At 43.0% G+C, this 22,875-nt stretch overlaps 1 protein-coding gene across 1 annotated transcript in view; it reads right to left on the reverse strand.

Annotated features, from left to right (window-relative positions):
* tnn (tenascin N) overlaps positions 1-22,875 on the reverse strand; it is a gene marked incomplete at its 5' end in the record, with an annotated part of 85,240 nt that overhangs the window by 25,521 nt on the left and 36,844 nt on the right. Inside the window, 7 exons of the mRNA XM_080725806.1 lie at positions 5,955-6,044; positions 6,760-6,936; positions 11,065-11,194; positions 11,752-11,885; positions 16,524-16,898; positions 18,376-18,567; positions 19,319-19,525. Of these exons, the coding sequence (XP_080581932.1) occupies positions 5,955-6,044; positions 6,760-6,936; positions 11,065-11,194; positions 11,752-11,885; positions 16,524-16,898; positions 18,376-18,567; positions 19,319-19,525 (1,305 nt within the window). The remainder of the gene's footprint in view (positions 1-5,954; positions 6,045-6,759; positions 6,937-11,064; positions 11,195-11,751; positions 11,886-16,523; positions 16,899-18,375; positions 18,568-19,318; positions 19,526-22,875) is intronic.

The following is a 22,875-nucleotide window of genomic DNA, read 5'->3' on the forward strand; positions in this document are numbered from 1 at the left end:
CACAGTCTGGCACCCGCTTCTGATGTTATCATGTTATACAATGGCCAGTTATCATGTATTATCAGCCCATAGGAATGGGGCCAGAAGGGCCATGCTCTGCAGACTGCTGACACAATTGCACCCTCTAGTGGGCACACCGACTTTCAACCTAAATTCCACTTGATCTCAATGTCGCTGACATTGCAAAATGATGAAGAAATTCTAAGAAGAACTTTAAAGGGGAACTATTGAATGAGATGAGACTGACAGCCATACTAAACTGCAAGCAGTTTCACTTGAAAACCCACAACTTTCTGCAACTGAAGGCCAGTGGTTGCACTGAAAAGGGAAAGCTTAGCACACTACAACACACAGCACTGGCCCACCCGCATATACTGTCGGATTTAATTTAATTCATCACTGTTAACACATTATACTCTCTCTCTCTCTCTCTCTCTCTCTCTCTCTGTTTCTCTCTCTCTGTTTCTCTCTCCCTCAGGGACGTGCTGGCCATTGGGAAAAGCGGGACAACTCCCGAACGGCCGGTTCATTCCCGTCCGGTCCAGGCCGACCATTAGGAAAAAAATAAAAATAAAATGTCAGCCTTCGTTTCATTTTGGGGGCTGGGCGGCCAACAAAGTAAATCATCACTGTCGGGCAGAAACCTTGTATCTCCAAGTTTTAAATTTGTAATTTTTTTCGCAAAGCAAAGCCCTGCTTCATCATACAAGGCCGTCGCACAAAAGTAGTGAAAACAGCAGCGATGCGAGGCGTTGTGTGCTTGTAGATCGGCTGTTTTCACTAGTTTAAATCAATTTTAAAATGATAAATACAAAACAAACGGTTTTGGACATACAAGGTTTCCACCCAACAACGACAAAATATAACTCATGTAATTGGCTTGTCACTTGTCATGAGCTGAAATGACAAAGTAGCAGCAGCGCTATAGAGAGAGATCTCTCTCTATAGCGCGCAATGAGGGCCTCTCCAACTCTTTTTCCCAGGCTGAATCAGGGGCCCAGCATGTCCCTGCTCTCCCTCTCTGTCTCGTCTCCTTCAAGATTCGCTCCAGTAATGCAGAAATATCATAAGTGAAAACACATTGATGGACAAGTGTGAAAGCTGGCCCTCCAAAGGGTCACAGCATGGTCCCCAGAGATAATGATATTATCTGTTATAACAGTCTCTCTCCCTTTATCTTGGCCAAGCCCATCTGTATTACATTACAGCGTATGGACTCAGTGTATTCTTTATTGAATCAGATTCAGAATCAGTAACAGCTGTATGTTGTGTTTATAGACTTTATAGTCCTTTGGCACATTATTGACTTCGACAGTAGCCAATCCAAGCAGAGATTTTCATTGACATTGGCCTGTCTGCACGCGTTCATCCTATCACTATTAGTTCATGCCCTCTTGTTGCCATTTGCCCAAATATGACAGTATGGGGTTGCATAGCATACTTGCACATATACTTAACCACATGCCCTCTACACTGAGATGCACACAGTAGGTTTTTTGAAATGCAGCCATGGGCACTAATCCAGCGTATTAATATTTGCTGTCAAATCTTGGGGCTACCGATGTAATGTATGCTATAGCTAGCCAGCTCCTGTACCGTACGTAACTGTGAACACATCAGTTGCAAGAAAAGATCATTTATCTTATTTATTTATGCGTTTTTTTATCCCTTTTCCTAACATTCTGTGATTTGTCGGACTGTCGTATTGAAAACCCATTTCCTGTAGTATGTCGTTACAATAAGCAAACCGTGCTGTTGGTCTTGGTAGGTGAAAAGGATATTAATGTTGAGTTTATGAGAGCAGTGGAATGTGGGGAAAAATGAAAGACATGCAAGAGGGATGAGCAGGGACGTGAAGAGAATGTTAGAGGCAGGGGCTGACATTTTCTAACAGGGCCTTTTGGTGAAAATATCGAAAATAACAACGCGCTGCGACACGTTGTGAGCTTGGAGGTCTGCTATTTTCGATACTTGATTTCTACACAGAGAGGGAAATTCTTTCAATATAAGACGCTGCATTCAAGTTCAGGAGAGTTTGGACAAGGCCATTCTCTTGAATGATGCCTTCAGGTATGGCATGGAAAGAGGGCATTCGCGTTTCTTTCGCCATTGTAAAAAACACATTCATGGTCTTGAGAGGGCACTTTTTACAGATGGAGAAAAGGGCATGGGCTCAAGCCACCTTTGATGTCTATGTGTGCACGTGCCTGGGGATGAGAAATATAGAGAAAAAGTGAAGGAGATTTGGGAAGAGGGCTGGTGGTGGGACGTTGGAAATTGGCAGTCTGTAACAGTATTTATAATGTATCAGGAGCAGTCTCTGAGGACAAAGCTCAGTTTCACTGCAACAAACGGAGAGGTAAATGCATTCTTCTAACACATGCAGCACAGCACCCTGCCCACGCATGATGGACATGCTCTCTATTGCCCATAGCATATTTTAATTCCCATGTTATCTCCAAATGTTCTCATGTTTCTTCATAATTCCTCAATTTGTATCTTGATCTTCTGTTGCATCCTTGCTTTCACTGTTCAATGGCTACATTGATTTTAGCGACTGTATAGCCTCCCCCTTCTGGGATGAATTTGACTTATTTTTTCTCTTTGTTTGTCTTTTCAATATGGATGGGACGATAAGCGATATTATCGTTTATCGTGATAAAAAACACTCACGATAATAATCGTATCGTGGAGATTTAATTTATCGTGATATCATCCTCCGTCATGCACTGGGTTCAATTCACCTTTTATTTGCCGAGCTGCATATCTGGTACCACTTAAACCCTCTATAATTGGTAAAAGGTACTTATAATATACATACTTGATCTTTTTTGCACTCTCTAAAAAATAGTAGATCTACAAGCTCACAACAGGTTGTGTCGCTATTTTTTCCAAATGTTCCGCCCCAGGATAATGGATTTTTTTTATCTTGTAGATCTACAATTTTTTGGCAAATGTTCCGCCCAGGGATAATGGATTTTGATTATCGCGATAATGTCGTAAATCACGATTTCCTTTGTCACAATAATTGTGATATGACATTTCAACGTCCTATCCCTACTTTTCAATCCAATATTAGCCATTTTTCTCTATGTATTTCTCCTTTTCCCTTCCCTTCCCTCTCCATTCTCACTGTGCACAACCATTGTGCAACCTGATAACAGGTGACTGAGCTCCACATGTCCTGTAGAGCCTTGCCAGCCATATTGAACCACTAGCAGGGAACCATGTAACCAGTACGACAAGAGGGAGCTAAGTGCTTTCCCCTTAAATCTCCCCCCTAAGCCTTTCCGAGCAACACCCCAAATGAAGGATCGAGGAAATTGGAGTGAAGTCCAGCCACCAACTGCCAGGGGCAGATTAGCACCCTCTTACTTGGACGCGTGTGCGCACACACACACACACACACACACACACACACACACACACACACACACACACACACACACACACACACACACACACACACACACACACACACACACACACACACACTCACACACTCACACACTCTATGGGGGAATGTTGAGGTCATGCTTTGGTTCCCCAATTGGATTCAAAAGAGGAGAGGTGAGGCTCCAGAGGTACACACTAACACCCGTAAATGAAAGCCATTTAATGGGTTGGTTGCCCCAAGTCAGGTAAAAGTAGAGCCATCAACCCAGATGATGAGAGAAAAACAGACAGGGGAGAATTAGTTGCAAACAGAATCTAAGTCACACTTTAGGTGAGAGAGGGAGAGAGGAGAAGCATCCAGAATAGAGACGCAGACAGAATGACAGAAAACTGGGGGGAGAGCATTAGAGGGAAGATTAATGGGAGAAACTGAAGACCAAATGTGCCATTGTGGGATACGCGTAATGGTCAGTCCAATAGCCCAGATTTAAGAGACAGTCTACCCAGAACAGCTGTTAAAATGAATCCCTTCAATATATTCCTGCTCACGTCCCTCGTCAAGTCCAGCAGCACACAGTGAGACCTGTGAGGATAGCTCAATGCCGTGCCACGAGTCCTCAATAGCGCCAGACGGGCCCAATAAATTATGGACTTCACTTGGCGCAATCAATGTGGATCATCCCAAAGAGGTTACATATACTCTGTGTATCATGATCCTCTTCAAGGATGGAGGATAGATACCTCAGCTATTACTGTATGATCAGGTCATAAGTTATACGACCACGTTGGGAAGTGAGGGGTAGGTCAGAGCGCTGTGATTATTCTCTGAGACGTTCTAATGCTTAATATGCTCCATCATACGACACACAGCAAAAAATATGCAATCTACAAGCTTGCAACATGCCGCAGATGAGTTGCGATGCGTTGCGATGTGTTGAGATGCGTTGTGAACTTCACCTAATTTCATCACACAACATCGTCATACAGTACATGTCTCTTTGGCCAAGTCTCAACAGAATAGGCTTAACAGAATACACATAGGCTAATAGTATAACTCTAATCATTTACAATTACAAATACAATTTAAAATCTTTGTTAGCACATTTAATGTGCAAGTTAAATTAGTGTTTCGAATCAAAATGCGATTTGGATTACAAAAAGGTTTCCATGCACTTAGGGCAGGCCTATAACATCAAAAATGGCAAATATTCTTGACAGTAAATAAATAACACTCAGTAGCCTACTCCTGTCATTATGTGTTGTTCTAGGTGAACACTGCCTGGTTTTATGAGGTACGCTATCCTAGTTTACTTTCAATCATGCACAAATAGTACATATGACCCACACACCATCTTACACTTGGCCAAAGAACTCTTTTTTATTTAATAATGCAACGTTTCGGTCAACGACCTTCTTCAGGCATCTGAAGAGGGTAGTAATTTAATGAACGACATTCCAAAAGTAACCTTCCCAAACCTGATTATGTCCCATAATCATACTGTGCCTCTTACTAGCTGTATCACATACTAAACTATTATGGTTGGCTGTTTGAGAAGGGTAATTCTGGGTTATGTCATTATGGAAGGCAGATATGATACTTGACATATTATGAGTATTTTCTATTAAGTTCTGACCACAGTGAAATTGTCTGAGGTCAGACAGAGCCAATGCCCCTCCAGTCCTAATATACTGGAATGTGTGCCGTTCCCTAAACCAGTGTTTCTCAAACTTTTACATCTTAAGGTCTCCTCATAACTCTGACAGTGTACAAATGGAACCAAATGAACCCGTCATGTGTACACTGTCAGAGACATGGGTCAATTTAAAAACCCCTAAAGCAGGGGTGCCCAAAAGGTAGATTGTGATCTATCAGTAGATCACAAAGACTGTGCAGGTAGACCACATGACATGCCCCTAAAAATATATAATTAAAATATAAAGAAAAATATTTATAAACAAGTTCACAAAATCCCTCTTTTTGGCATTAAGGTGACTTGATAGATTGACATCAAGAAGGGCCTGTCAACTCCCTTCATGGTTTCTAAAGTAGGCAAACCCCAATACAATGTTTTGTTTTCAAGAGTCAGTAGTATTACAAAGAACCTGAAAACCTACCACTTTCATACATAATGGAATGAAGATGTTTCCCCCCACTATTTCCATTGCCAAATGAGTTTGTCTTATAAGTAATGCCAGTGCCGCTATTCCAAACCCAAAGCCCCCTAAGGTAAAACATTATTGAGGTGGGTAGATCATGTTGAACTGGTCATTTTAAAAGTAGCTCTTGAGTCAAAAAGGTGTGGGCACCCCTGTCCTAAAGGAACCCACAGAGTCCCTGGAATCCACTTTGAGAACCACTCTCCCTAAACTGTACAGTATGTTTTATTATCAGTAAAGTGACTGTCCAAGTGACTGTCCAAAAATCTCTTAGGCTGCTTTCTGTATTCCCTTGAGCAAATACACAAGCATTCAATTAAAACCGTGCTACATATCTGCTAAAGTGTGTTTGGGAACCAATTAGCTAGACGGACATCAACACAGTAGCTTTAGTTTCTGACCTGTGACCCCAGTGACTGAGCCAGGCTTTCCTTCAGCGTTCCCCTTGATGGCCTGAACTGTGATCTGGTACTCAGTTCCTGGATGCAGACCTGCAGGAGAACACACGCACGCACACGCACACGCACACGCACACGCACACACACACACACACACACACACACACACACACACACACACACACACACATAAAATACAGTAGATGAGATTATATGATACTGTAGTGTAGATGACACTGTAGGATCTGGGCTGCATCAATGGATGCGTGTGTGAACGGTTTGTGTGCAAGATTGGCTGAGAAACTCTGCCTGAAGACCAAAAGTTGAAAAAAGTCCTTCTTAAGCGCCTTTCAGACGGGAGGCGGCTGACACGCCCTATTAATTAATTTTTAATGAGCGGGCGATTATTTGGGACGCGTGGAGAAGTTGAGGGGCGGCGAGGCGAGCAGGCGTGGTCCCGTGCTCGTCACGCACACGCTTGCGGGCGGCAAGAGCTGGATTTTGTTAATCTTGGTAAATATCACCCGGCGTTTACTCGCGGACCACGGTGCGACCCCTGCTGATCCAAACGAGGACGTCCGCGTCAACCGTAACCCGTGTTCACAGTGTAAGTTAAATACAAAGTGTATGTGTGTGCATGTATTTGTTTGCACGTGCAGGCGCATGCATGCGTGCGTGCGTGCTTGTGTGTGTGTGTGTGTGTGTGTGTGTGTGTGTGTGTGTGTGTGTGTGTGTGTGTGTGTGTGTGTGTGTGTGTGTGTGTGTGTGTGTGTGTGTGTGTGTGTGTGTGTGTGACATGATGGCCTACCTATTATGGTGTGTCTGGTGCGAGCCTCCTGGCTCATCTGGATGTCCTGCTCCTCTTCCTGTCCTGCTGGGTCGATGTGGGTCAGTCTGAAGTGGTCCAGGGTCACAGCGGGGTTCCTCCAGTCCACCTGGATGGAGTCCTCAGTCTGACCCACCACCTGAATGTCTTCGATGCTCTCTGGGAGACCAACAGAACAACTCCAGTGTGAGTGAAAATTTTTAAATACCAGTAAGGGCGACAAGCGAGGTCGTGCCATTTCTTAGCCATCTGGCCATTGATGTATATCGGACCAGTTACCCATATATGGAGACCCCTGGTACCCATATATGGAGATCCATGTACTGCATATGGAGATATGCTGTGAGACCACAAACATGATTGCTCAGTTATTCGTTATGTGAAAGTCCTATGAAGTCTATGACATCTTGAGGAGGAGGAGGAGGTTTCCGGGGGTCCACAGCTAAATGTTTATACAGTAGTTAGGAACCAAATGGACCCTTACGGGTCTGTAACTCTGAGACTGTACAAATGGAACTGTCTGGAACCAAATGGACCCTTACGGGTCTGTAACTCTGAGACTGTACAAATGGAAGCAAATGGACCTACCGGTATGGTCCATTTGGTTCCATTGAGGCGACAGAATGGAGCTCTAGTGTTGTGTGATTTCAAGTCACATGCTGTCCTGACAGGCTTGGGAAGATTATTTTTGAAAGATGTTCAATATGATTGATTAACCTCTTTATTTAATTCCAATAATACTCAGTAATAATAATTATAGTTCATCATTATATAACCAATTTTTTTTTTCAATATAGCATCAAAGAAGGTTGTCATGTTTTGATTTTGGGAGCGTAGCGTTATTACGACGTTTGATAGTTCGACGTCACATTCGTCCCACGCTGGTGAATGTTAACCTGGTGAATGCTAACCTGGTGAATGCTACTATGCCTAAACCTAACCCTAGACCTAACCCTTAGTCGGATTAATGGGACGTTGAAATATCTAGATTTTAAATAAAGTATCAAAAGGAACACAGAAGAGATTATTTTCTCAGGACAAAACGTTTTCTAAGTTACCAACCCGCCTTGAAGTCTTTCCTGCCTGCATGCACTTCCCTGATCTTTGCACCCAAGACGCAAAAATGTAATAGGCCTAGAGCATGGGAATATTATTGTTATATATTTGAGGGAATACAGCAAGTGATTTTTTAGAGAACTCACTAGTGAAAATAAAACATACCGATACCGTATAGAGAAGTGCACATTGTGGTGGATTCTTTTGGACTGGAGAGACATTGCCTCTATCTGACCTCACACAATTTCACAGTGGTCAGAACTTAATTGAAAAGATTCATAATATGTCAAGTATCATATCTGCCTTCCATATGACACAACTTAGTATTACCTTCACAAACAGCCAAAGATAATAGTGAGTGATACAGCTAGCAAGAGGTATGATGATTGGGAAGGGTTGGGTAGGTTACTTTTGAAATGTATTGCAATACACATTAATTATTTCTCTCTTAAAATTGTAATACGTAAAATAAATGAATGTTTGCAACTAGGATGTTGCATAATGTACCTCATAATACCAGGCAATGTTCTTGGCTAGAACAACAAATAATGAGTATTCACAGTTGTTTGCTGTCAAGAATATTTAACTCATAGTTCTTCTATCAGAGAAGATTGTCTGTTTTGATTTAACCCAAGTAGAGAGAAGTATCGGAAAGTATCGGAAAATCAAATGTTTTCCTACGTTTCATGCTACTGGCCTTCAAGTCTTTCCTGTCTGCCCTGTCCTTTGCCCCCAAGATGCAAAAAATGTGAATGAAATATGATTGATACCAGGCAGGCAGTTGGATTCACCATCCCAAGAGAACGTCTTTGGAATTGAGACATTGTCCCTGCCCATTGTTCTAAGTGACTGCTATCCTCCAAAGAAATATTTTTTGGAGTAATCATGCAAAAAAAAAAACACATTTCATTGATTTTGTCATGATGGCAACTCTTTTGTCACCTTTCCCTGGATGTACATGTAATCGCTGCAATCTTTAATCGTAAATGTAAGACAGTAGTAACCCATTCCTCAAGCATCACTTAAGAACATTACTGCCAATATGAATACTAGCCCTTACTTCAAAATAGTACACGTTGTTGGCTACAATGCAACTATGCCAAGACAGAAAAGATACATTGTCCAAACTAAAAAATAAATAAAAAATAAAAGATTTACACACAGCTGGGAGTTTTTCTTTTTCTTTACTGCCAGCTGTGCTTTTCTGTTCCGGAAGAAGAAGAATACATAACCCATTTGAATCAGATGATTGTTTCAAGTTGAAAGGCCTGCAAGCAGAGGAGAGACTGTCTCATGCAGTTAGCTCCTCACACAGCTAAATGTCACATGATGCCATGTGTTCTCGTGCCAGTGGAGGAATGCCATGCTTTGTGTGGTTTGCCATGGCTAACCATAACCATGCCCACAGTCTCTTTCCCTTTTTTTCTCTATCTCATTTTCTGTCTCTCTCTCTCTCTGTCTCCTTCCGTCCCTCTCCTCCTTTCTCTTCCTTGCACTCTCTCGCTCTCCCGTGTTCACTCTCTCTCTCTCCACATCTGTGAACGCCTGCAGCATCCAATAAACGTGTCTGTGTGGAGTCATTGCCTCTGTAATTACAGGCTAATGTAATTACCCTTAAATGTAATGGTAAATAAACTAGAGCTTATTAGCTTAATGAAACATTCACAAATGACAGCCTTCAGCTTGTTCATTGCCTTGCGAGCTGGCTATTGCACAAAGGAATTTACGGTTGATTTTAGAGGGGAAAGGGAAAACGGAAAACATGTTTATCCCATGGGGGGATGGAGGGACATTTACATTGTACGTGATCATGTATTACCTGTTAGTGTTACTCGTGGCACATAAGGCCTTCAACATGATCATGTATTAGAGAAGCGAATTAATTGTTAATCCAAATGCACCAGAAATATGTTTACTTTAAGGACACTCCTGAACTTGTTAATTTGAATGCCATCTCTATTTTCCTTTCTCTAACCCTCATTCAACCACAGCACAGGAAAATGTTCAACTGTGCAAACAACAACAAAATGAGCAACTGAAGATAATGACGGAAGCTTCTTGAAATGAAAACAGGTGTTCCTACAGAATGCAATATAGTAAGTTTGGGTATGCAATTAAATGCCATCGAGTCTGCCAAAACTTTGAAAGCAATTTTGCAGTATAGCCATGATTTCTACAGCCAATTGCAACAAAAACACTTGCCTCTCTATTGCAAAGTGTCCTGACAGGACACACCTGCCTAGTTGTTCCCCTGTGCCTTTCTCCTAAAATGGCTGCTTAATCCTCACATTCCCCACGTTTTTAAGCTCATAGTGGTCTCTCCTCCCTTCCCCCTAACATTCAGGTGGACTCACAACAACCGTCCACATCCCAGCTTACTTTTGTCCTAAAATGTGACAGTTTAAGCCACCGAGAATCTCTGTTTAAATCCTCCAAGTCACACCTACCCTCTTCCAAATGTTAACCTTCAACTGGTCACGTCTGCCTTTCCTCCTGGTCCAACAACAGACCACACCTGCTAATGTACTTATGCAACCACAGCCACATTTACAGTAAGTCCACCATACTGTGCTCTGCCCGTTCCTCTTGAGCTGCACTTTATTCTCTCAAGAAATGTTCCTGTTTAAACTGCAGACGCACACATTCTAAAAGCCACGCACAGGGCGTCACAAGGGGGGGGAAAGTGGGACTGTAGATTTGGTTTCAATTCTAGTTTTGATATGTCCAAAGTTTGGTTCTCTATCCAAGAATGTCCATTAGCGGAGTAATCCATGCTTGAATAATGGATTTTTAAAAAACATTCAGAGTGCCTCTGATGGTTTTTTATTTGTTTGTTTTTTTACTGTCATCCAATACCATGGACATCCATTACAGGTGAGGTGGACAGTCATTGTTTTCTTTTTATCCTTATTGATTACTTTCCCATCCGTATTGAAGAGCACCGGATTTGTAATATGTTTTTTTTATCCCTATTCTGAGCATAGAAGGCAAACATTTGATGAAAGTCTGACGAAAACAGCAGATCTACAAGCACTATGCGTTGCGGTACAACACATTGCAAACTTGTAGATCAGCTATTTTCCACAAAGATATTTGGTGCACAGGCAAAAAAGGACCGGACCAAGAATTGACCCCTAGGCGGCTCAAAGAAAAATATATGGTTTGAGTGGTTAAATTGATCAACCGGCGCGTGCACATTTTGAGGCCAAACTCAAGGTTCTGCCTTCTCACCTGTGGTTGCTTCAATGCTGTCCGCCTCACTCTTGACCTGCCTAATGACTGCATACACCTCGACGATGTAGGTGACCCCGGGTGTCAGGCCTGTGATCAGGTAGGAGTTCTCTGCGTTGGACACTCTCACCTAGGCAGAGCACACAGAGGGTTGAGACAACTTAATGAAGTTCTTAGTTGTGAGTTCTGTCACAACAGGAACGTGCACACGCATAGACATCAAAGGCTTGAGCCCCTGCCCTTTAACCCGTCTGTAAACGTGGCCTCTCCAGACCATGAATGTAGCACTTGCAAATGCAAATGCACCCCTTTCCATGCGGAACGTAGCATTCTCCAAACTCTCCTGAACTTGCAGCATTTTATGTTGGCCTGAATCTTGCTTATACTTGGTTCGTGCAACGAAAATAGCCAATCTCCAAGCTCACAACGCGCCGCACTGCAACGCGTTGTGAGGTTGGGGATCGTCTATTTTGGGAATTTTCACCAAAATTCCCTTTTAGAAATGTCAGCCCCTGCATCTCAAACATTCTCTGCACGTCAATGTGTCACAAACTTTGGGAATGTAATTCTCTGAAGCTTGAATGAGAATTGAATCTGCATGATTATGAATGAATGAATTATGCTCCACACGTTGCTGATGGTCCTCTATTGGCGGATTCTCCTATTTTTTTTATTCTGTTGACTCACCTCCTCCAGTGCACTGTCGTCACCCTTGGGCTGATAGGTCAACAAGTAGTACTCTGCCCCGCGGACCGACTCCCACTCCACCAGGAGAGACACGTCAGTCACCCGAATCAACTGCAGACCCTTAGGGCCCAGAACTGTGAGGGATGGGGGAGAGAGAGAGAGAGAGAGAGAGAGAGAGAGAGAGAGAGAGAGAGAGAGAGAGAGGTTCATGAAGGTTGTATTCACTTTGGGACACACTATAATGTTCTTCTCCACTACCTCCCACGGAGTTCTCTTCTGTGTTCCCTGTCGCCTGTTTCTGTCTATATTTCATTCTCCCACACGCACATGTTTCCACTGTGGTCCTCTACTCCTCAGTCCTCACACACACACACACACACACACACACACACACACACACACCGTATTATGCCACACAATGAAGTACTGAGATGTTTACATTAGTGTTCTCTCATCTTAAACTAATTTTCACACCCCCTCTTGTTTCTTTCACCTCCCTTTTGGGGGTGGGAGGAGGGGGGGGGGGTCACCGTGGGAGTAGAGCGCGATTATGAAGTTTGGCGTTTCGTGGAGAACCTGAGATGGAAATCTGAAGACGATATTGCTTTTTCTGTGGTTACAGTTATGACACCATGCCAGAACCCCTCCGTCTAGATGATGGAAAAAAGATGTGTGTGTACAGTATGTGGGCTGGGTGGGTGGGTGGATGGGTGGGTGGGTGGATGGCTGGGGGTGGGGCTGACCACATGAACCCTGCCATCCCTATTCTGAGCGTCTCATAGTAGGCGAACGTTCTGTGAACATTTTTAGATTCAGTGTACAGGGAAACACGGTAGGCAGCTAGTACAGACCCCTGGGGGTCTAAGTGCCCTCTAAGCGGTTAAGCTAAATTATAGGTATAAAGGTACAGGTATAAAGCTAAATTTGGAGTTCTATAGCAAAACACAAGTCGGAGTGGGGAGTCAGCAATGTTGGAGAGCGAAACTTTCCACGAGCAAAGTAAAATTCAGTGGTTGTATGACATAGTGAAATAAATCTGGTTAGGCTGTGGTGGGCTCTGGACTCTTAAGAACAAAAGCACAATGGAGGCCACTCTGGGGGCGAACATGTCAAATGGGTGCTAACGGCATCACCAACCGCACTTAACAGGAAAGAATGCACATCAGGTTTGGACATTGTTCCATGTGGCAAAGTCAGAAAACTTAATGTTTCCTGAAATTCGGTGGGAGCTTTTCCACGCAGCGGCAGTTAATACCCCCTTGTCGCTCCCGTTTTGCACCGGGCGCGACAAATAACAATCTATCGCCTTAAGCTACATTTCAAGAGAGCCGCAGGGACAAATCATTTCAATTATATAAAGCTGGGGAAAGTTGACACAAGTGGAATTTTGTGTGGCCCCTGATTGAGATTGAGGAAAGTGGAACATTATTAACATGAAAAAGTGTGGATGATTAAACATGGCATGACTTGAAAAGAACATTGTCAGGACAAATTAAATCAAACATCAATCAAATGGCCTAAAAATACATACAATACGTTTGATCGTTTGAACCCAGACACTTAAGATTATTCACTCACACTGCAAAATCATGGGTGTTATAACTTATAAGTCAACTCTGAGGACCCTCAGAATTAAATTGACACTGAGGGTTTTACAGTGCAGCAAGCATATGGATCCAGTCCACTTCACAATGTGATCCAGCACTGAAAATGTGACCAAAATCTGGTTTACTGTTTGAAAGGCATTTCAGTGGCTGCATTGTCCTCGAATGACGGAAAGAAAACAATTGAAAGCCACCCCGAAAGCATGCGTAAAATCAACACTAAAACCACAGCATCTGCACCTCTCTGATGTAGATTTCATAAATCCACTAAAGCCCACCAAAGGAACTCCTGTTAGATTAGGTCACTTAACAGGCCTTTGATCATTTATCATCGTGAAATGACCGATAATATCTCACACATAGGCAAACTATTAACATTGTTAAAGCGCTGGCTGCAATGTTCAAAATGACAACATCTGCCTTTGATATTAAGTACAGGAAAACAGCCCATTATTACCAGTACTGCTAAAGATCACAGAGGGAAACTGAGTTTGACCCAAAGAGGCATTCAGCATCACTTCTAGACTCCTATTAATGTCATCGCTGGGGTGGAAGATTGACAGCTATCACCGTATGTTGACTTGGACACAAGCCACATAAAACTAATAAATCCTTTGCCTTTTTTTGTTTTGTTTTTCCTTTCAATTTTCTGCTACTTTTTCTTCTCCTGTTCCGCATTACTAGTGTTATCACTAACGTCTAAAATCAACACGATGTATCTTTTCCTTAGCTCCATATAATCCCTGCCTCCTTCTTTCTTTCCCTTCCGTTTTCCACCCACACTCTGCCACTGTTGCTGTTGGAACCTGGTCAACAGCTCACACTCACGTAGGTGTAAATTCAGCTCCATGCCCAGGGGCGTCACAAGGGGGGGGGGGGGGGGGGGGGGGGGAAGTGGGACTGAGTTACTAGCCTAGGGCCCAAGGTGGAGGGGCCTTAATTATATTATACTTTAGCTATAGAAAAATAGCAGATATACAAGCTCACAGCGCAGAACTCGGTGCCGCGCTGCAAATCTGCTATTTTTGAAAAGTTGTGAAAAAATGTGCAAATCTTTGAATATATGTATTTTTTAAGCGAACATTTGTAACTGATGGGGGTCTGTGGCCGAATACATATCATTTTGGGGGTCCTTCACATGAAAAGGTTTGAGAACCACTGACATAGAAACATAGATTTTTCAAAAATAGCAGATCTACAAGCTCGCAGCGCGGCACTCTGCACAAAATAATGTGTAATAATGCGTTCCCAGTCTAAATGGGTTAAACCCCCCCCCCCCCCCCCCCATGAACAACATTCATGGGGGCCCGCGGTGAATCCTTGTATCCAGGCCCCAGAATTTGGTGCGACACCCCTGTCCATGCCTCTGCAGATCTACAGTAAGCACAGCCAGGGGAACCTGGACCTCCATCCATCTGGGGGATAGTGATATACCGTAACTGATCTTGTTCTAGTCTGTCCACTCTACACACACATCATTAGAAGTTCAATATATTTGCTTGAATATGAGGCTGGGTTTCAGGCTGAAATAGATGTGTCTGTATCAGTGAACAAGTGGGCTGGACTTTGTTCTGCAAACATCATCAAAGACACATAAACGGCAAATCATAGAAAATGTTATCACATTTAGTGCATGTACCGGTAATACACAAAATAAATTGAAATAGATTAAACTAAATCTGGGGAGTCTCTGTCTCATTCTTATGAAAGATTTAACTTTAATAGAATTACTTATTTTTTCTCTCCTTTTTTCTGAGCCAAATAGGCAACATCTAAATCTCCCAGGCTTTGAGCGAGAAGTGTGAACCTGACAGGCCAAGCTGTAAAAATGCCACGCTGCCGCTTGTTGTTCTGTTTCTTCGCCAGGAACCCACTTACTGCATGTTACCACGCCGTGCACGCCGTTCCCCGGGTGGTGCTGAGAGTGCAGAAACAGTAGAGGTAGTGATGATTCAGAAGCCTGCAAGCTAGTGGGCTCTGTTATGTTTGTGTGGTGTTAGTGTCTGATGTCATATATTGTCAGAGGGTCAGCAGTGACCCTGGAGGGGGGAAGCCCACAAATCCACCCTAGTAGGAGGCCACGGCAGAAATAGCTGTGTGAGGGATGTCGTGAATTCCTGAGCAGTAGGTCACTATGACCATTTGTATAACAGTCATAACTCCTTGAACCATGAGACCATAGAGGTCATTTAGCGAGGCCCTGAAAATGTGCCAGATATGTATTTTTTTACAGGTTTTTATTTATTTATTTTGCCAAGATTATATTTAAAGTAACATTGGGGATTAGTCCATACATTTTATGGGGCTGTTGAACTACTTTTAGCATCTGTGTTTGTCATAAGATAAAGAATGGGGGTTCTGTGTACGTTGCCAGCAGACTTAACCGAGGTGTTTGGAAGTGAATGGTGCATCTCCAGTTTCATAAGGAACAGTTTTAGAGTAATTCCGGGCCCTGGAGGATACAACCCTGGGCTCTGGATAAATAATTCATAAAAATATGGGTGACATAATGGTCTTCGGGGGACCAAACTCTTATGAAAGAAATAATGGTAATATTTTCGGACTTAAGTTCCCCGAGTATTATATTGCCGTAACAATTTGAATGTGAAGTTTCCACTTGGGTCTGGCTGCAATGTTGAACATCTACAGTAAATGGTTCCATACATAAGTAATAACGATTCTTTACTGCTCTCCATAAAGTCTACTAAGAAGTTCAGCTTGTGTAGCTCATTGTATCGTCATACTCACAGCATCCCATGAACATGATACAAATTGTACTTTTAATCCATCTGAAACTCAGGGACAGGGTCTATTTGCATAGCTCTAGGCCTAGGGTTTCAAAATGTTCCATGCCAAGGAGTCAGGACCCCCAAATACCCATAGCATCCGGACGTGCCCCCCTATTGTGCAATGGCTTATAAAGCTAACCAACTAACTAACTCATTAATTACTTGATGAATTAATCAATACAAGAATAACAATTTAGAAGACGGTCAGTCAGATGGTTCTCGGGATACGGTCAATCAGAGATCATCGAGATACGTGAACTACAGACAGATGGACACATGGACAGAGAGTTCATGAATTTATAGTAGGCTTATTATTATTTTCAATTGGCCTCCTGGCATCCCCTGGTGGCCCGCTTTGAAAAGCACTGGCATAGCTTACCCAGAGAGCAGTCATCCCCAAAGAAGCCTTCCTCACAGATGCACAGGCCGTCCACGCACCGGCCGTTCCCGACGCAGTCATTTAGACACCTCTGGACGCCGCAGTCCTCGCCGGTGAAGTGCGAGAAGCACACGCACCTCCCGTCCACACAGTGTCCCTTATCGTTGCAGTTGTTGGGACACAGCAGTTCGCTGCAGTCGTGTCCGGTGAAGCCCTGGTGGCACACGCACTTGCCATCGACGCACCGGCCATTGTCGTTGCAGTCGTCTGGGCAGGCGGACACGGAGCAGTCTGGGCCTTCCCATCCTGCGTCACACTGACAGCTGCACTCTTCGTGGGAGTAGGTGCCATGGCCGCTGCAGCTCGTGTCCACAGCTAGAGGGAGGAGAGGATGAAAAGAGCATCTTTTGAAAGGTGGTGGAATAGAATGGGGTCTTCAAAGTTTTCAGGCCAGGGACCCCTTAGTTTAGAGAGAGATGAAGCAGGGACCCCCACAACCTGTTCATAGATTCCATTTACTTTCAAATAACAGATCTACAAGCTCACAACGCCTCCGGGCGCAAGGCATTGTGAGCTTGTAGATATGCTATTTTTGGCTAAAGTTCTCAGAATATGGACGCTAGGGTTCAAGTGGTTAATATAAAAAAGGAGAAAAAAGGTTTCTATCACTCAAAGATTTGGAGGACCCCCTGTAGTAACCCTGGGGACCCCCTGTTGAAGACCTGGAATAGGAGAATACTCTATTATAGAAATTAACATTTCGCTTCATAAGTGATTCCAATCAGAAAATCCCTCATGATATCATGAGGATCTGAACATCACAAGCAACGAAGGTGCATGGCAAAATACACAACAGAACTTCAAACACCAATTCATATGGATCTCATAATTTAGATGCATAAAGGGATCCTGTGTAAATAAGCTGTGAAGCTTACTTCACTAGTACAAGGTCAGCTTTTAGTTGACCTTGTACAAGTGAACTGTACTGTCATGAAATGGTACTTTTTCCTATGCAACCTTCTAATAAAATTGTCAATCAATCAATCAATCAATCAATCAATCAAACATTAGATTTTGAGATGCAATGCATGCAAAGCTGACATTTTGACTTGAGGTTGGCGATGGAATAAACATCACTCAAATGGTTAAAAATTCCTCCAGGGAACATGAATGTGCTCCGGGTGTTTCATTACATACCAAAATAAGTAAGGTTCCCCCTCTGGGGAGCATGAAGGTGGACAGTGAATCCAGCCAGTAGATCAGGGGTCTTCAACAGGGGGTCTGGGACCCCTAGGGGGGTCCACAGAGTTAGTATAGGGTGTCCTCCAAATATTTGTGTGATAGAAACCTTTTTCTCCTTTTTTATATTAACCATGTGAACCCTAGTGTCCTTATTCTGAGAACTTTAGCCAAAAATTTCTTGCGATTGTGCTGTCAAACAATTAAACTATATGGAATCTCTGAAAAGGTTGTGGGGTCCCTGCTTCATCTCTCTCTCAACTTAGGGGTCCTTGGCTTGAAAACATTGAAGACCCCTGCAGTGGATTGTTTGAGACCTACAGTAAGTGTTGGATAAACTGACACTGGGTAAACCCTGAGGAAGACTGCTACGATCGAAACGTTGGTTTAAATTAAAGTTTATGCGTTGTGGCTGAAGAGCGGCCTCTTTCTTTTTAACCATTATTCACCTGCGTGGTCAGCACCTCGACAACCCAGGTGTGTGCTTCTCCCTTTGTGCTTTCCGGACATACTGGCACTGACAATTAGCAGTTATTTGGTAAATACAAGTAAAGGTGAAAGTTAAGTGAACCAGTGTATAGCTAATAGCATACAGCATTATGACACAGCCTACCTCCATTCCCGCAGCATCCCTGGCTACACTGGGTCTTCAGATAATTGACCTCTTCCTCCAGACCGTTGACTCTGTACAACAGAGACTTGAAGCTCTCGGACTCCGCACAGTCACACTGGGGCATACGTAGTCTGATGTTATGGCTGAAGACAACATTCTCTCCATCCACCGTGGTTACCACACCTGTCTGATCTACAGAATGGAACAAGACACACACAGATTAAATAAGAAAAACAAGCCATTTAGTGTCCAGCAATGGTCCAGGTTAACCGTCTCTTTTTCTGTCTTGACTCCACTGGTCACATGGACATCAAACATTTTTCCAGGAGACAATGTCAGTTATCAAGGACATTATGAAAAAAGAAACATAAAAATGGAATGTGTTTCAAAGGACATAATATACCATGCATATATGACAGCTCAATGCGATTCTGAATTTACTCAATCTTAATACTCAATGTCATTTCATTGCTGTCATGAATTACATTACCACCAGTTATTGCATATAATTGCGCGCGCACACACACACACACACACACACACACACACACACACACACACACACACACACACACACACACACACACACACACACACACACACACACACACACACACACACACAGTTGATTATTCTGTTATTACTACACAGCTTGGTTGACTGCTCAATGACAGCATGTCTGTTATTTCACGATAACAGGCCGCTGCTCTGCCTCTGTTTACTTTGCAATGGAATTGGAAACTTGCAAGCCAATAAGCTTACTGAATACAGTAATCGAGTATCCATCTAATAAGAGGGATAAAATACAGCTTTGAGACCCCCTGTCTCGCATCGTGGCCCTGCATAACCCTGTCTGGATATAGTTAAACAAATGACCAGCTCACATGATTACCCTTACATAAAACCTTTTAAATCTCATTCTTATTGTCCTCATCATTCTGACCTTGTGCCTGGTCCTGGGATGGGAGGCTCTCTGCTTTACAGCTGGAGGTCCCTGGCATGTCAATCTTGTAGACATGGCTGAAGGTGACTCCCTTCTCTGAGGGCGCTGCGGAGGCCGGTACATTCTCAGCAGAGCAGAGCAGGGTTACGATGTAGAGTAGGCCGCCCAACAGGTACAGGGCCCTCCAGTGCAGTCTAGAGGTCATGACTGGAGGGATGGGGAGAGAATACAGGGAAGATGCATTATTTTTTTCGTATTAATCTTGACTCTAGTCTATAGACCTGCCCTCTCCAATCACTTCATTCAAGCATGTCAGCTTCATGCTGTGGTGATAGTGTTTTTTTTTATTATCTCAAAACCTTTCATATTCATGGTCCTCAACAAACGACCAAAAGTTACCATAAACTGTTCATTAAAATAATTTATAAATTACATAATGCCCTTTCGTATTTTATATTTTATATAGCCCACATTCTGGTCTGGTGTTTGTTTGTCTTGTAATGTATTGTTTGTATTGTCATGTATAAAAAAAGTGGAGCTGTGTGTGTGTGTGTGTGTGTGTGTGTGTGTGTGTGTATGTGTGTGGATCATGTGTACCGATTTTTGTGACATTTGAAGAAAATATGTAGGAAAAGGAGCAAAAAGTGTGTTTTGGAGAAAATTCAAGATGGCGGAAAATCTATCATGGCGCAAATGGGCGTGGCCTATATGGGGAGATGCGTCATGACCCAAGGAATCCAGGGAAAAAATATTTTTAATTTTCCGACCTACGGTTCAAGAGTTACAGGTCAAAACGTAAAGTGGGGTGTTATGGCGCCACCATGCGGCCAAATGACACAATTATTTTTTATTTAATCCTTGAAATCATTATGAACCTCCTCTCCAAGTCTTGAAACTCTAGCCCCTATGGTTTGCGAGAGACAAATAATTGAATGTGAGTTTTTGCAATTCCCATTATAAGTCAATGGGGAAAATTAATTCACTAATAAATTAATATCAATTAAACTATAGAACCTTTCTCTTAGAAAAGTAATAGCCCACGATTCCCGAGTAAGCCGGTCGATTTGACATATGGCGCGAGTGTGTGGTGGCAAAACTGTGGGACTAGTGGCGTGCCGAAGTTTAGGAAGTTCAGGCTACATACACACACACACACACACAGACAGACCCACACGGCCACGTATAGGGAGCCTGTGCTTCACACAGCTCCAAAAATCTATACAAATGAATATATAAAAAAAAAAAGAAAAGAAAAAAAGATGGCATTGAGATTAGAACAAAACCTCCTTATGACAGATCCAAGGTAGCATGACATGACTCGCGCTACTGAGGATTTCTTTTTTTTTAATCACCCCCCCCCCCCTTTAAAATGCCATTCTGCCTTTATGAATTCATTTTTTATAAATCGTACACCTTGAGCATTAAACCTGCTACCCGTACTGCTTAGTCTTTACGAGTCCAAGTGAATCTTTTCCAGACATCATTTATAGACGTCTGAAGACAGAAATACAACCGGATGATGAATAGGTTATATTACGTTCAGCCAGGCAGGCCACTGTATGTTTAAACATGGGGAAACATGATGTCAGCGAGGCGTGTGTGTGCGCACATACATCTGTGTGTGTGACTGAGCTAATGAGTGGGACCCGTGCCCCAGTGGAGCTGCAGAAAGTGAGCAGTCGCCACTTTGCCAAAAGCTCTCTTCTTTCAAACCTTTAATTGTGCTCAGTCGGGCGTTGGGGAACTACAAAGAGCATGGAAATGTGTCCTCAAAAGATGATGTCATCGCGCCTGATGACGGTGATGTCATCTGACCAGAGAACTTCCCCACAACTTCCTTGGGGAAGCCAAATTACATGCTATCAAAATAATTGGCTTGATATAATCATAAAAAAATGCTTTTTTAGACTTGATCAGAAAGCGACCCATTCACCAACTATGTCACAATTAGACACTGGTGTAAAATGGATTCTCAGCATCTGTAACTTTAGCAGAGGGAACTTCTGCTCCAACTGTCTGAACTTGTGCGGTCTATGGGAAACCAGAGAGTGACTTTAAGCCCGGTAAAAAATTGAAGGGTACCACCACTAGCCTGGCATCGCCAGACCAACTGAGCTCGAACATTCCTCTGGTTCCCAGGCTAGCTACCATATACTGTACAGAGCAATTCAGAGCATACTGTATATGGCCCAATCAGATTAAGTACAGAGTGAAAGGTCAAGTTTATTAAGTATTGACGGTTCAAGTGGTTAAATATCTGAAAACACACATTGACATGATTCCAAAATACACTGATGATGGTGCTGTCAAACAATGAAACTATATGGAATCTATGAAAAGGTTGTGGGGGTCCCTGCTTCATAACTCTCTCAGCTAAGGGGTCCTTGGCCTGAAAACGTTGAAGACCCCTGGTCTAGTCAGTCTGACCAGGTCAGTGCAAAAGTATACATACTGTAGTCTTAAGGCCTAAAACACAGCTTTCCGAGACAATCTTATTTTTTCCCACAAGGAGAATGTGTGTGTACAGATGAGACGTAACCATGGCAACTAGAAAAGCTGGGGAATGTCTTATATGCTTTCAATTCTGAACCCAACGAAACAGTTTGCTTAAACTTTACACATCTTTGAACTTCTTTTTTCTCCCCTTTTGAAGGGTCAAAATTAGCCAGTTGGAAAGCTCCAACATCAAAACACTGCTCACAGCGCATCAAAGAGTAGAAAAGCAGATGGAGAAAAACACAGACACAAATGGAACCCAATGATCCCACTGGACACAGCGTGAGTATTGGCCAGAACATAAAAACGTCGACAAGCAAATCTTAAAACTGCAAATCTTCCAGGTGCCATAATGCTACCACTATCACGTTAGCAGGGTCTCCCCGAGGGCCGCTCAAAGACGCCAGGGTGCCTGACATTTTGAGTTGTATATGTGTGCTGCAGACTCAGAGAACCTGAATGTGTGACATTTAAATGGCTAATGGGAAGCTTCCTCGAGGACTCCATCGGATGCAATTATCTCTCAGTAAAATAAACACTTCCAGCCATTGATACTGGAAATATTTCAGATAGCTGCACAATTCGGAAGAGTCTCCAGAATCATTTTGGTTTAGGGAGATTACACTGATCTATAATTAGTCTGCGTGCTGTGTGCAAGCAATCCAAACTCAACATGTATCATTCTCGTTTGCTTATTTTAGTTGTTTGTTTAACTGCCCACACCACAGATCCCAGCTATGATATCATAGCCACACTGCAATACGGCCTACAGTGGCCTTAATTAGAGTTTATGTGATTCATCAGGTGCCAGGATATACATTGAAAAAGAAAGAAAAAAAGAAAAGAAAAGGGGAGAAAAAACACAGAGAGAGAATGTCATGGAAATTGAGAGAGAGAGAGACATAACAATGACCGTTTATACTGTAAGTGAGGTGGAAGGAGAGCGAGCGAGAATGAAAAAAATGGAGAGTGAGGGGCAATCAATGGCAGCCCAGCACTGGGCCACATCACAGGCCCTGCATTAGCCTTGTGGGATGGATGGCACAGTGCACTGGCACACA

Source organism: Nannobrachium achirus (genome assembly GCF_963921795.1).
Source record: "Nannobrachium achirus genome assembly, chromosome: 5".
NCBI lineage: Eukaryota > Metazoa > Chordata > Actinopteri > Myctophiformes > Myctophidae > Nannobrachium > Nannobrachium achirus.